General features: G+C 38.1%; 1 protein-coding gene across 1 annotated transcript in view; it reads right to left on the reverse strand.

Annotated features, from left to right (window-relative positions):
- The window catches only part of LOC107184664 (POU domain, class 6, transcription factor 2-like), a 96,239-nt gene extending 80,239 nt beyond the window's left edge, over window positions 1-16,000 (reverse strand). Inside the window, exon 1 of the mRNA XM_015570466.1 lies at window positions 15,822-16,000. Coding sequence (XP_015425952.1) covers window positions 15,822-15,987 — 166 coding nt within the window. The 5' untranslated portion in view covers window positions 15,988-16,000. The remainder of the gene's footprint in view (window positions 1-15,821) is intronic.
- Window positions 16,001-16,407: the final 407 nt, after the last annotated feature.

Genomic DNA, 16,407 nt, shown 5'->3' on the forward strand with positions numbered 1-16,407 from the left:
AGAAAACCAAGAATCAAGGTGTCCTTTCTAAGGGTAATCTGAAAGAATTGCCACTTTTATCGAGCAAATCACCTTAGAGAGTGCCTAATAGTGAGAAAGCCTTTTAAAATATTTAAATAAAGAAGGTAATCTACATATTCCTAGGGGTGTCTAAGACTCTTAAAGTCTCAATGATTTTGAGGAAGGTAGATTTTGAACCCCCATGAAGCACAAAAGCAGAGATAGCAATATTTTTTTAAAATCTCATATAGAAGAAGCAATTCTTCTCCTATGCACTGACTTTTAATCAGGACGTGTTAAGAATGAAACTTAAGTTTTATAAAAATATGGAAAATTCGGCTATAAAGTGCAGTGCTAGATGGAAGTGTCTTCGAGGTGGTGGCTAGAAGGGAGCAGGGTGGGAAGGGCACATAAAAGCTGGCTAAGGGGCTCCATAAATAAATCTGTACCCAATGTACAGCACAGTATGAGGAGGTGGCCTGTGTTCCCTCTGTACAATATAAATCCCTTAAGAGAGCTCAACCTTGTCTTAGTTTTTTTAACATTATCCTTTCCATGATGGCACTACCCAGTGGTGCAGCCACTGCTTAGTTATCCCATCACAAAACCACCGAAGAACTGCAATAAAAGCTGGGGCACCTAAGGGGCAAACATCCTATTCACTCAATGAAGAAAGTCAGCACTGTCAAGAAACACATTATATGAAGGAGATAGTCACTGCCACTAGCACTCTCAAGGAGAGCTTGTCTCTTAATATTAACACGAACATGTACAGTAATTTAATCTGAAAACATGATTTAATGTGTTTCAATATCCCCATATATTTATCGACATCAATTGACACATGTTAAATAAGTGGTTTTAGAAGTGCCAATACTTTCTGATAGACATGTATGGGGCATGAATAAATATGTAATTTAAAACGTGTGGGGTTGCCATGGTAATAGCAACACAAAGATGCTCCCTTAGTGATCCTAACTACTTTGATGTCTGTAAAAGGAAGTAGGTTGTAGTAATCTCAACCCAGAATCTCTAAATACCTTCATAAAAATAACCATATTTCCCCCAAATATAGTTTCAAATGTCAATTTAACCTACTTAAATATTCACAGCACGCTCAATTCTTTAAAGTGTTGCACCGAATGTTTTTTTTTTGAGGTTGTCTTACTTTTAGTATATTCCTTTAATATATATATGGTTTTCCCCAGCTGGGTATCTCAGCTAGAGCATCATTCTGATATACTGAGGTTGCAGGTTCGATCTCTGGTCAGGGCACATACAAGAATCAACCAATGAATGCATAAATAAGTGGAACAACATATCAATTGTTTTCTCCCTCTCTCTTTCTCTCATCTTTCTCTAAAAACAATCAATGAATTTTAAAAAGGTGTACAAAAGGTTTATTCTTAGAGATTAGACAATCCTATTTAAACACTGGCTATAAAAACCCCCAAAGGAGTGAAGACAACATAGACATCTAGTCACAGCCATGTTCCAGTACCTAACATACCTAACCCCTTCAGACAAGTGCTTTACCTTGGAGGCAGAAAGGGCACCCCACTAGGACAGAGAAGACTCAGAACCTAATCGAATTCTCTTTACTTCTGGAGCAGAGATAATACTCTCAATATCTAGCTTCAGTTTGGGGCTTTGTGGAGAAACTTAGATTAGGAAAGCAGATCTTATTATACAAAGCCCCTCCCTCAGGTGATCATTAATATCAGATCCACACTCCCTACAGCAGTGATCGGCAAACTGCGGCTCGGCAAACCGCGGCTCGCGAGCCACATGCGGCTCTTTGGCCCCTTGAGCGTGGCTCTTCCACAAAATACCGACTTCTGCGCATGGGCCACGCAGGTTCCATCGCACTGTACGTGCGCGCCCCCACGTGGTTCTTTGTGGAAGAGCCACACTCAAGGGGCCAAAGAGCCGCTGTGGCTCACGAGCCGTGGTTTGCTGACCACGGCCCTACAGGTTCACTTCTCAGACCTGAAAAAGATGTACTATTGCTCTAAGAAGTGAGGAAAAAGAACTCACACTAACTAAGCATTCCCACGTGCAGGCTCCTACTTGCCCTCCTTTCCATAATCTTTAGCACCCTGTTGGGTTGTTACTTGAACTCTCATGTTCAAATACCCCTCTTTGAAGGTCAAGAGCAGTGATCAGACCCTTGGTCACAACCCTTCTGCTGCACCATTCTTCTGTCTTCATGTGACTTCCATGGGATGTTGCTCTTGCTCTGAAATTTTTGTCTAGCTCACCTTGATATGGTCATAAAAGCATCCTCTGAAAGATATCTGGGCATTTAACTGAAGGCAAATGCCATGTTCCCTAATGTTGGCAACAATGTGGTCAATGTAGAAAGAAAGAAGTGCTCGGTCTAAGAGCTGGTAAATTCCCTGGGAGAGGCAGCTAGCACAACTTGGAGAAACACTGTCCAAAGGCGGGCTGCCATCAGGGTATCTGACTGAACCACAAGTTAAAGAAGCATTTGCTGTTGCCCACAGGCATCTGGTTTCATGTCATTTGTTTAATGTCAAAATTATTTTTAAAATCCCTATGATTCAAAAGAATCATATCCAGTATTTTAAATTTAGAGAATAAAGTATGTAACTGCTCCTTTCCATCTTTGCTCACCACCTTGCCCACATATTGTCCAAGATAAAGATAGTGAGTCTGGCCAGTGTGGTTTAGTGGTTGAGTGTTGACCTATGAACCAGGTCACAGTTTGATTCCTGATCAGGGTACATGCCAGGGTCGTGGGCTCAATAACCAGTAGGGGGCGTGCAGGAGGCAGCCAATTGATGATTATCTCTCATCATTGATATTTCTATGTCCCCCTCTCCCTTCTTCACTGAAATCAATATATATATATATATTTATATATATATATATATTCAGGAGAAAATGAGGGAACTTTTCTTTGACCAAGAAAGCCCTGGGGCTGATGCTTCCTTGGGGAGGAGCACAGCTAATTCTGAAGGTCTCAGATTGTTGTTGTTGGTTTTCTGGTACCTGTTGCTAAAAGGTAATCAAATTCCTTCTAAAAATGGCAAGCTCATTTTCAAGGCTTTAATAAAGTGTGGAACGACTGGTATTTATTCAGAGCTCGTTACATTCCAAGCACTCAATAGGGTTTTACACGTCACCTCATTTCAACCTCAGGCCTGCTCTATGAGTTAAGTGCCATCGATATCTCCGTTTAGAGATGGAAAAGATGAGGTTTGAACCTATATGTACCTTGCCCAAGGCCTGACTCCAGAGCTGTGACCCACTAGTGTATTACAAATAAGCAAACATGAATTCTAGAAGGATAGAGACTGGAGAGACAGGGAGGAAGAGATAAATCTAGTTCCTTCTCCCTTTGGACACAATGAAGAAACAATTACTAAAGAATGGCATTTGACAGCTGTCAGAGGGAAGGGGGCTGAGAGGCTGGGTGAAAAAGGTGAAGAAATTAAAGCAAAAAAAAAAGCAAAAAAATCAACAAAACAAAACACCAGAAATCATAGACAACGGTATGGTGATTACCCCATGGAAAGACTTGGGGGTGGGGAAGGTAGGAGAGGATAAAAGGGGGGTAAATGCTGATGGAAGGAGATGACTTGGGGTGGTGAACACACAATACAATATGTAGATGACATATTATAGAACTGTACACCTGAAACTTATATAATTTTATTAACCAATGTTACCCCAGTAAATTCAATTTAAAAAAAAAGGAATGACATTTGTGTTTTGCAGCAGTAGGCACCAAACTCTATGATAAGAACATTGTGAATGTAATACGTCCTAACTCGCTTAGCAATCCGTTCTTCTTCCTCACTTTTTTGGGTAACAGTTTTTCTCAGATATTTAGGCTTCTGACCAATGAAAAACTTCTGAAATACACGAGTGTGAAGACCGAGCCTCCCTGGAGAGTCACAGGAAACAATGAAGTAAATAGAACGTCAATATGTAATGTTGGCTGTGGGCTCTTTGAAGGTGGGGTGACTTGTTCATTTTTGCATCCTCAGCATCCAGTGCAGAGGATGAGCTAGACTAGGTGATTGATTCTGTCTGGTGTGCTCCCCACCGAGGCCCCAGGACCACCCCACCCCCTGCCGCAAGCAGGTGCTCACACTATTAGTTGAGTAGATGAATTCACTGCATGAACTGTATAGTAGAGAAAAGATCCATCTAATAAATAGAACAAAGTATGGGTTTCACTTCTATTGTGCCACACTGTAAGTGCATTGTATGTATGTACATCTTTTTATAGGGGAAAGTAGCACAAATGTGAGAAAATCCGTTTCAAAACTTTTCACAGCAAAGAAGAGAAATATAAGAAATGGACACACAGAGTTGATGAAAATTCTTAGAGGAAGTAATTTCAAAGATAGAACACAGAAATGATCCCAGGATATTATGGTTTTATTTCCATCAAGTGTTTTATTTTGAGAGGAAAAGCTGGTTCTTTTAACTCCTACAAATGTGCCCCTCTCCAAAAAATAAAAATAAAAAATGTTTCTTTGTACAGCTTTGTGACTGTCAGAGAGCAAAGGAGGAAATGTGATAAATTTTGACAGAGAATAATAGTAATAATTTAACACCTGCTTTATTTATTCTCTAGTATCCTCTCTGGAAAAGGGCATATATACTAAGAATGGAATTAAATGACAAATACAATGACATTGTAATTTCAAAGAGTGCGACATGTTAAAAGTTTGATAACCATTATAAAATACCCACATAATCACATTTATATTGAAAATTTCATCACCTTGTATCTATATTTTAAATATATAAAGTCAATCTTTAAAGAATTTAAAAATAATTTCACATATATATTTCTTTCTTCTGATGGGCACAATTGTGCTATTTTGCTTTTACAATGCATGAAGTATTTCACTGTATAAGCTCATTTCAGATATTGTTAAACCAAAAGCCTTAAATTATTTTTATGTTCACTTGTTAAATGTCCAAATATGGTTATATGAAAGGAAACAATTTTGACTTTCAGCTATCTATTTTTGAATTTTAAGTCATTTTTTTCCTAGGCTGCAAAAGTGTATTACCAAATAAACTGACAAAACATCTCAGCAACTAATATAAACATGTAATTTTAATGCTTTCTAATCACACAAATTAATATGAGATTTTTCTGCTTGTGCCTGACCTTCTTCAAATTATCCCCCCATTTTGGCTGAATCAGAACAACTGTGGGCTATTTGATAAAAAAAAAAACAAAAACCCTAAGTGTGTGAAATAAGAGCCCTCGTCTCTTCTGCCAGACTCCTCTTGACAGAAAAATGATAGAAGCATCACATCCCTGGGAGAGTAAATGCAAACTGACAAGAGATGAGCCTTTAGATGTTGAATATAATCTTGAATTGTGCTTGAAGTGTCTTATTATCTTGTCTTTTGATGTCTGAAGGGGTGGCTTATTGTTAGAAAAAGGAAAACCCTAGCACATCTTTGCCATCTTTAAAAATTGTTTGGCCTTTAACAACTGCTTTTCCAACTAATGTCCATTTCTCCTGACAATAAATATGGCAGGTCGTCGGCAAGTGACAAACAATTTACTTTACATGCCACACTCTTATGGGTTTTGAGAGCTCATGTGGAAGTGTATCTTAAAAGGCCCATAGAAATTAGCAGTATTATAAATGTTAAGCATTCTGAGGTCTGTGTGCACATACTGATGTGAAGTTACTCATCATGGTTACTTCCTGCTGTTTCTGGTTTTGTCTCTTGCTGGTGCCAAATTCAAAATTCAAGTTCTTTCTTTATTTATAAAAAATAGGCAGGCAAAATAAAAAAGTAACAACCCAGTCTGCTAGGCTCCATGAAGGAAATCATATATATATATATACACACACACACACATATATATATATATATATGATATATATATATATATATATTTCCAATGCACACTGCAATATTCAGAATAATATTGAAACAAAATCCCATTTTTCAGTAGGATATCAAGGGCAACGCTGGCCTTGCTGAATTTTGCCTCCTATCTCAGACTCTTCAGCACTTTTTAATTTCTGCTGTCCTTTTGGTACCCCTACCCATTGTATCTACCATTTGTTTTTGTGGTTTTTGTTTTAACTTAAAAGTTTAATGATGTTCCCCGTCAATAGGATTCCTTGGCAGCTAAATCACAGCCGTGCCCGTTTTCTGTCACCCAGCCAGACTTTGTGAAAGCTTTCAAGATCTTTTCTCAGACCTCCGTCACTCTAAGAATCCATAAGAATTCTCCAAAGGACCATAAACTGTTACAGGGTTCAGGTTATTGTGTCATTATAAAAACATATTGATACACTACAGATGACAAGACGGGTGGCTACCACTCGAGGCCAGCGCAACCCCCTCAGCTCAGCGCCATCAGCTGTCTCCAATCGGACCAGTTCTGTTCTTTGTTTATGTTTTGTGTGTTTTTTAAAAATCAGGCACCTATAGGCATTCGTCCATTTGAAAACATGAGGCTTACTTTTTAACACTTTACTGATTGCCTACAGATTTTGGGTGGATTGTTAGAAAATTACTTATAAACATGGAATCTAATGGGAGGAGTAAATATTCCAAACTAAAGCAAAGAAATAAACCAGTATTCCTGTAAATGTGAATAATTTCTTAGGTAACTCTTAATGAAAACCTGACTTAATCTTAGGTATCATAAAATGATGAACCAATTGACACCTAAAACAACAGTATTTGTTTCTTCCCAAAAGTTTATGAAAGTTTTACCACATAATCCAGAGGAGCCCTGTTCTGAATATTTAGCCAGGGATAGATGGCGGTGCATTATATTGATATAATGAATATGTTAGGTTTATTCAGTATTTCTGTCATGCTTCTCATTTTGTAAACTGTATGCTTCTTTTTTGACACATTTATGTCTTCCAATATTTTGCTAAATGAAATTAGATACATTAAGGGAAAATGCAGGTTTGAGAAAGGGTATTTCACCATCTACATCTATAAATTTTTAAATACAGAAAAATTTTCCAATGGATGTTTTTATTCTCTCTTAGCCTCAGTTGGGCTTACCAAGAATTTATCCTACAATAATAATTTTTTTGTGCTTTTTAGACAACTCTGAATGTTCGAATTTTTAAATCAAATTAATCCCTCAGGCCCCTTCTACTTCAACAGTGATGATTTTGTCATGCAATAGGTAACCACGTCATTAATTTACAAAAATAAGTCTTGCCATACTGAAACTAAAAGACAACTCAGCACATATGTGGCCATCAAGAACTGCAAAAGGAGATTAATAACACCATGCTATTTTAATATCAAATGCTTAAAATATGATTTCTTTATTTGGTATTTATCTTGATATGTGTACATGGAAATGTATATTTAGGCACATGGGATCCTAACAGGAGTGTGTAACAAAAATTGTGCTTACTAACTACTAACACAGAATACCTTTCACTTAAAAAAGAAAAAGATGTTTATCTTGTGATATATGTATATCCTACGAACAGACAAATATTTAGGTACCCAATATTTAGATTTCAAGAGTCTTTCTGGCGTGGGCAAGTTTGGTATGCTTTAAGTACATATAAATCAGAGTGTGCAGAAACCCCTAAAACTCCTGGCTGAATTAGACGGCTCCCATTCTGAGAAATCCTGTTGTCTCTTCTGCCCAGTGTAATAGCAGCTCCAAAGAAGACACTGGAATTTGGATTATAGCCCAACTATGCCTGAAGCAATCCTATCATATAATTAGTTGTCCTTTATTCACAAGCTTAATTTGAATAAGCTTATCTGGAAACTTTCAACACTATACATAAGTGTAGTAGAGAAACTTTTTTTCAATACTATACGTGTATAGCATGAGAGAAAATAATATAAATTAGGTTTCATTAGTTTTATGGTAGGGAAAATACACGCATATTAGTAATTTGACCAGACAACTGGAAGTCTCACACAAACACAAGAAAAAATATGGAGGACACACTAGGGACACACACATGTTTTCTATGGGTAGCATCACATTTATTCACTGTGCAGTCACAATGCCTAACAACAAAAGCACAGGGAAGCAAAAATAAAGTATGGAACTGATAAGTAAATAGAACTGCAAGTGGAATTTTAAAATTGCTATTTTAAAACACTAAATATAATCTTTAAATATGCATTTCCTAGCTTTCACAAACTTTTATTACTGAATTTTTCCCCTCATTAATAAGATGAAATTAAAGTAACATAAGATATTTGGAAAGTACCTCAATCTGGAAAATACTGATTATTTTACAGAAAAAAAAAGATGAAATACTAAGAAAACTGCTACTGCCAAACACATTCATTAAATAATTAAATGGTTTCATGTTGGCTATTGTTAGTACATTATAAATGTCCTAAAAATATATTAATTCTACTTCATTCTCAGGCTACAGTAATAGGTTTCATTTTAGTTATTTACTAAGGAGATTTTTAAGCTCTTGATAAATGAAGGTTTAATTATAGAATCTTATTTTCAAATGGTCTTCAGTAAAGCAAACCTCTTAAGCATGTAGTTTATGTGTAATATTACTTAGTTTGTCTAATTGTAATCTATATTTTTTCCTCATATTTTCAAATAGTTTTGATGGTGGTGTAGTTCTCTAATAAAAGTGACTGAGACTGTATAAGTTATGTTGTTCCAAGTGGGCAATTTTTAAATTAAAATTAAAAACTGTATATTCTTATCACATATAAGATATTAAAAGCACTTTAAAAGGGAAGACTGGAAGAGAAGTCTGAGTATGGATTTCCCAGACAACTGTCAAATAAAATAGAGACTTTCGTATAATATACTAAGACTTTTTGAAGTGGGTGGAGGTAGAGGAGGGTGTGGGAGGGGTAAATGGTGATGGGAAAAAATAAAATTAGAATATACCTTAAAAAAAGAAAGAACTATGTTAAACAGGGGGGAGAGAGAGAGAGAGAGAGAGATGTCAGAAACTATGCATCTTGATTAGGCAGTTTTTTTTAAATGATTTTTGAATACTTACAAAAAAGTTAATTTCCATTCTCTGAGAATTACAAACTTGCTTTAACTAAAAGAGATTCGGTGTTATATTTTTTTCTGCTTTCTGGGTTCACACTAAAAATGCTTGTCCATTTTTGATAGCTCACAACAATGTCACAACATAGAGCAAGAGATGTCACCAAACTAGTATGCTCTTGTTTCATATTGTTAGGAAAGCTGACTTTGAAAATCAGAGGGTGGGAGTTTACATTCAAAAAATTGAGTCAGGTCAACATGTTTAATAAATAGAAATCATTAGAAGCCCCCATACTGCCAAAGCCTAAATACTCCTTTATGAGTGAATTTTAATATACATATTCCTAAAGGTATTCCCAAAGGCAAGTCCAGTGTTGACAGATTTAGAACCTCATTTAGGCTGGCAGCATAAGGTATATGTGCAATTGTAAAATAGCATATTGAAACAAATGATGCTCACTTACTTCCCTCTAAAAGCAATGACACTTGAAATTTAAAAGGATAAACATTTTGAAAGTAAGACCGAAATGGAATTAATCAAAGGAAAACTAAACACCAGCGAAGTACGGAGCCTGGGAAGCCAGCAAAGAAGAAAATTCCAGAGCCACACTGGGTATTAAAGACAAACCCATCTGCTGGAGAATGGCAACTGTTACTATGAGCTTTCTCCAGCTACCTCTGCCTTCGGATATTTTTTAAAAATTTATTAACCTGACAGCAGGAAACTTTACACAGATTGCCCCCCTGACAGGGTGCCAGTGTGGTATGAACACTTTGCGATCTTTTTCTTTAGCATAAGAAAATCCAGAGACGTGGTAACTGGAGCCAGGTGCACATTTGGGTAAATGGGGTTGCTCTTCCAAAGGTCTCCGTTCTCAGGGACGATCTGAACGCTCAGGGCAGCCCAATAGCGAAACTGCACCCTCCACCCTCCCTCCTTCACATCTCCTTCCATTTTAATGTGCGAGTGTCTGATGTATTATTAATCCCCAAACATAAATCAGCAAGGTCGCCAATCAAAGCAAGTGCCAGTCCTCTCCCAAATTATCTGTTTACTGTCTAATAACAAGCAAGGTCCACTTCCAACAGTCACGCCTCATTTTGGAAGGGAAAGGAAATTTTATTTGGTCACTTCTTGAAAAGAGCAGTGCTAACTCTATAATTAAATCAGGTGATTGAGAAAGAAGGCAATTTACTCGAGGGCTGAGCCTTGGGAGGTGGAATCTGGAAGGCACATCTATTAATGATGACATAAACTGGCCTGGACGAACTACAAAAACATGATTATGCCATGTAACCTTTAAATCAGAAACACCCCAGACATTAAAAAGACTAAAACGCAATCATTTTATGGGGTGATGGTACAGATTCATATATCTAATACTTTATCTTCTTTCCAGTTGTTTATAGCACCACTGAACAACAAGAAAATAAGCAGCATAAAAAGAAAAGAAAAAATGCAAAACCATGATCAGCATTTTGATTTGCTAATGCGTTACCCAGGCAGTAGCATCCTCACACACTGCAAGACTGAACTTTCTTCTCCAAACAGAGGTCTGATCTGAGCACAAGCATGGCAAATGGGCAAAAAAAGTGCCCACTGCGCCTTAGGTCAGGGATTGGCACTATCCTCCATAGCTCAACAACGAACAGGATGAAAAGTTTGAACATCACTGCCATTTAACGTGAATTTACTTTTATTTTGAAGCTTACACCTGCTATTTAAAGTAGATTTATTCATCAGTGCAGTGTCACAACGGGGTAAAAAATACTCAGCTACTTTTGTTTAAACACACACACAGACTCTCACTAGGGTGTTTTGGGGTCTTTTAAAAGAAATACCTTAGTGCATTAGATTTTCTTAAATGTTAAGACATGTATTTAAAGGTGCATTTCCCCCTCTGTCATCAGAGAGCAGCATGACAAAGGCTTGTTTGACTATGAAACTATAATTGATTTTTGACATGCAAATACCTTACATGCAAATATAGGTGTCTACTGGTTTCTTTTAAATAACTGTTTTCACATAGAATCTATCACTCAAATGATTTAGTTGATCTAAAAATATCCTGTTATAATATTTCCCTAGCCAAACACACTTTCTTCAGTAAAAAATAGTATCAATTTTTAATTGACATAATATTGAAACTTCAAAAAATATAGGATCACGATGCATATTTTAAGTAAATAGATTTCTCTAGGGAATTTTTCTCATCACCTCCCAGCAAAATCCCTCTTGGGCTGAAGCCCGATGTCCTGATTATTGGCCCCAGCATATTTTATTGGAATATTACAAATACCCAAAGCACTGAAACCTTGAGAGAGACATTTGAATAAAGTAATAAAGACAGTGATGACATAATGAAGGCTCCACTTATGCACAGGGGAGAGGCTGCATCACCCTTAAGTGCAGTCCTCATAATGCCCTACCCATGACCTCCACGCTGACCTGCGGAGACCACTGTCTCAAGGGGTGACAGATAATTTAGTCCTTCATCCTTTTGTCATTGAAAACGACTCTACTGCCATAAATTCTAATCAAGTCAAACCAGATGGCAATTTAAAAATAATCTTATAATGCATGTTTCTATGAGGAAGATAACAGAGAGGAAAGGAAAGGAACAGCCCAGTACAGTTTCTAGCCAGGAAGAACCACTGACTCAACTTTCAACCCTTTTCCAATACTTCACAGATAGATGACAATGAAAATACCCACTCTTAGAAGTATCATTGCATGCAATTTCTTTTAACCCAGGAAAACATAAAATCATAAGAGAAAACCAACCACCAATTTTTATTCCAGGTACAATGTTTATATATGGCTTTTTGTTTACATCACAGCTCAAGGCTTGAGAGTTGTGTGCCACAATTCACATGCCGTGTGATACAACTGAGAGGCAAGACTACTAACCCAGCCACCCAAGGGAGTTGGGACTTTAAGAACAGCGATCATGAGGTTTAACTTGAAACAATAAAAATATTCCTGGGAGGAAAGCTGTTAACAAATCATCATTCAAATTTCAAAGATATACGGGAGAAAATATTTGGGGTATGTTTTATGTGGTCTCACTTCTTAGCTGACATGGCATGGGCAAACTTTAGCACAGATATTTCTCTAGGGATATATATTACTTTCACCCTGTCTGTGGCCATTTTCCTGGCCAAGTTGTTGATGCTACCATTTGAGTTTTAGCATCCAACTTGACTGAATGTGGAACACTGAATTCTTGATGGGCATAACTAAAAATGAAGCACCACGTTGACACGAGTGCTATAAATGTCACTAGAGAAACACAACAACCTCTTCCTGTGAGATTCTTTCCCCAAGTTCAATGTGGAGAGTGGTTTTGAATATGTCATCACATATTAAACGGCTGGCCCTGTGCGGCATCACTCATGTGACCATGCAGCTGAAGCACAGTGAGACAGAACCAGATCCTCTGGTAATGCCCTAATGCCCCTTGGAACACACGTCTGCTCTCCTACAAATGGTTTCCTGCGGCTCAGAGCTTAGCATAATACAGTCAGGACCAGAAAAAGGAGATAGCACTTCCACAGGCTTTACCAGAGTAAACAATGCACCACTTAATGATATCACAGAGAACGAGCTAACCACATGTTTCTCAATGAAATGTGGATTCATCTCTCTTAAGTGTACTTTAGTTTCCACGGCTGTTCAAGTTAAGCAAAACGTTGCCTCTGATGTAATTACTCTATAAAACACAAGGGCGCTTTTCGGAACTTTCTACTTAGGCTGGCATATGGCTCCTGGTTTCTCCTTCTGGTATTCTGAGCTGCTCAGAGCACTGAAATATTCTGCACAGTATGTTTCTCTTTGGATGCTGTTAAGTGCAGAGGTGCAATTTAAGGGGAGGCATAAAAGGCCCAATGGCTCCTGGAATTTCCTTTGTTTATCCATAGAGGGCATCAGCATTAGCCTTTCCCCTGCAGTTCTGTGCTGGAGGTGCCATACTGTGAGAGAAACAGACTTGTCCTCTGGACTACTAATTTGAACAAGACACAGGAGGAGGAGTCACCGCCAAAGAAATCTATTCATACTGAAACTTCTCCTGGTGTTGCTTAATGTCTCTCCACAAAAGTAAATCTATCACGGGGTACATGATTTGTCATAATCTGCTTCTTTCATTGGAGGAGCACAGTTTTCAGCTATACAGTATATATATTGTAGGAATGATGCTTTAAGAGAGTATATGAGAAAATCACTATTTAGAAACAAACTTGGATATTCTCAGTTATTCAGGAAATACTGTAATTATTCATTATCAAGTAAAAATTTAATCAACACTACATATAAAAGCAAAAAAGTTGAACATAAATATGGCAAATAAAATAATGGTCTATTAAATGATCACCCATTGAGTGTTGCCAAAGTTGCTAAAAATTCTGGGAGAGAAAGTTTTAGTCAGTTCCACAGGCTAGAATTCCTAAGCTAAGGTCCCAGTGATATTAAAAAGTGAGAGCATAACAGACCCCATAAATAAAATAAATTAATATTTATATTAATATAAATAGAAATCCCAGACAACGTGGGATGCTTTCCTTTCAACGTGCATTCTATTTTCTCTCACATTGTCTCCAGGTTCTTGTTTTCAAGTTTTTAAAATTGTTCATCTACCTAATTGGAAACTGGAAAATATTCACTCTAGAGGCCAAACACAATCAGATGATATGTAAAGAATATAAGATACAATGTAGGTTGTTCTGGGTTCTCTCTTACAGATTCAGAAGTAGAGAAACCCAATATGATTACTAAACTAAACTATGATTCCTACTTCAACTATAAAGATTCTACTTACGATATATCTTCAATGAAGTTTTAATTTAATTTTCTTTAACTCTCTTGGCTTTTGAAAAGCTATTTCACTACCATGCAAATCAGTAAGGAGTGACATAAGTCTATAACAATTTTCAATGGTGGAAAATCTAAATAAATGTTGAAAAGCCAATTTAATTACCCCTCCATTCAAACCAGTGGGGGGAAAATGAGAAGAAGAAAAAACCAAGTTGGGATTATAAGCCAAAGTCTACAAAACACATTTACTTTTTAACAATGCATGGGAAGGGACAAATAATCCTTTATCTGCAGTTAAGTTAAATATACAATCAATTACTTTTGAAAAGTCAAAGTATTAGTTACTCCACATCAGAGAGGCTGGGCATGGCTTTTTGCTTTCCTGAAATTTATAATTTTATCTGAGTTCTCTCACTAACCCACTGAAATGAAATGAGTGTTTTAGGGCATAACTTTTCCTACACGGATAAAAAGAGACTATAACAAAATTTTTCTTTAGAGTGAAAACGCTGACACCTTAATGCCTAGGTATGGGAAATTTATGTCAGCGGTAGAAATGCTGCTTTTCGAAGAACAGGTAATATGATAGAGTCCCTTGAAGCTGGAATCTACTATACTACAGTATTTTACCAATAGAAGAATTAGCAGAGTTTCTCTGCAGCAGCCCCCTAATGTTTGATTGAGTGAACATTTAAAATCAGAGAAACACTCCTCAGGTGAAGCTGGCCTAGAGTTGCCAAACTATCAAAGCTCTTTTCTCTCTACAGGTTAAACAAAAACAAAGCTCCTATTTTAAACTGAATTAACGACTTTCTTAACAAAGCAAACTATGCACTGATTTTTTTTTTTAATTCAGGAGCACAATTGTTTATAACCTGAGACCAAGTTCTCTGCCTGATTATGTACATATATAGGTATCAGGTTTATATGTTAGGTTAAGATAAATATATATGAATATATATATATATATATGCACACACAGGTAAGTATGTATTATATATAGAGATATATAGATATATACATATATACATATGTACATATATACATATATAGATACTTAGTGCTATAAACATTGGAAAATAATTAAGGCAAGTGTTTCAGGAGCCACTGTCCTGAAAGCCGCATGTCCCTCTGTCCCATAAAGCGCTTCTCAGCAGAAACAAGGATCACCATCCATCACTCAGTCACCAGCCCCAACAGCCGCTCGCTCCCCTTTCTGATTAGAGAGCACAGTTGCTGGAGTTGGCTTACGGAGTGTCATCTGTTTGAATAAGCGATGACTTTGCTGGGGTGGCACTCTGCTTGTTTTTTTTTGTTTGTTTTGTTTATGAAACAAAGATTCCTAAAAGGTCCTGAGCTCCCTCCACACCTAGGAAGAGGCTGTGCACATGCTAAAGGGGAGAAGGTCAGACAAGGGACTCAAAGGACCTATATTTCCTTACCTCACCGCCCCCCCCCGCCTTTCTTAAAAAAAAAAAAGAGAGAGACACTAATTGTGATTACAAAATGTTATTTATTTGCACAATCCCTGCAGCCACCTTTGTTTACCTGCCATCGAATGACTGGTATTGATATTTCCTAGCTCCCCTCTGTGGTCTTTTGACTACAGATAATAACACTTTACTCTCCTTCCCCTTAACAAAAGGCTGCAAAGCAAGCTGAAACGGAGTCAATGTTTACCCAATAATTGTTAACCGAGTCTCACAAACGGCACTGATTTCCTGATTATTAGGTCCATCTTCTTCTTTCACATAATTTCTTAGCTGGGGGACTCGCGCAATATTTGACAAGTCGCCATGGGCAGCGGGGAAGTTCCTTGTTGGGAAAAGTTTGGAGGGCACCCTCCTAGCCCGCCGCACTCGCCTCGGCCCCTCGGAGACCCGAGCCTCCTCTTTGGGGGACTCGGGAGAACATTGCATGAACCACAGGGAGAGGGGGGAAAAAAAAGCGGGGGTGGGTGTGCGGAGTGCTGCTCCGGACAGCAGGGCAGCCTGGAATGAAATACCTAGACAGACTTACCGAAGAGCTTGCTGGGAGTGTCCTCGCTGTCATTTGACTCCACGGGCGCCAGCAGAGGCTCATTCAGCTCGCTGTCTGGAGTAGCAGCCTGGTCCTCACCTCTCAACTCCGCATTCATTTCACTCCGCACGGGCAGCGAGGGCTCACGGGCTGGTCCAGCTATCATGGGATCCTAGGACGGGGGAGAGAGCGCAGGGGAGGAAGAAAGTGGCGGCTTCAGCGTGCGTGTCCTCTCTCCCTCTCCCTCTCTTCTCCCTCTTCCCCGCGCGCCCGCTCCCTCTCTCCTCTCTCTCTTATCTCTGGCTGCTCCCGCTGTTATTGCTGGCTGCAGTCAAGTGAAGAGCTATTACAGATCCGAGGGCTTCTCCATTACTCCCCACCCTATTAAAGCTCAACTAGCATGTGAGAGATTCAGGAGGCTTCGGAGGGGGAAGAATTAAAAAAAAGAAGACGAAGAAGAAAAAAAAACTTCTCTGAAAGCAACCTCACCAACACGGCTTTAATTGTGGGATGTGCTTTTGTGCGAATGTTTTTACACCTTGTTCTGTCGTTAATGCAGTCGGAAGAAAGGACGTGCTGGGTTTGT

This window comes from Myotis davidii, unplaced genomic scaffold (assembly GCF_000327345.1).
Source record: "Myotis davidii unplaced genomic scaffold, ASM32734v1 scaffold2027, whole genome shotgun sequence".
In the NCBI taxonomy this organism is placed as follows: Eukaryota; Metazoa; Chordata; class Mammalia; order Chiroptera; family Vespertilionidae; genus Myotis; species Myotis davidii.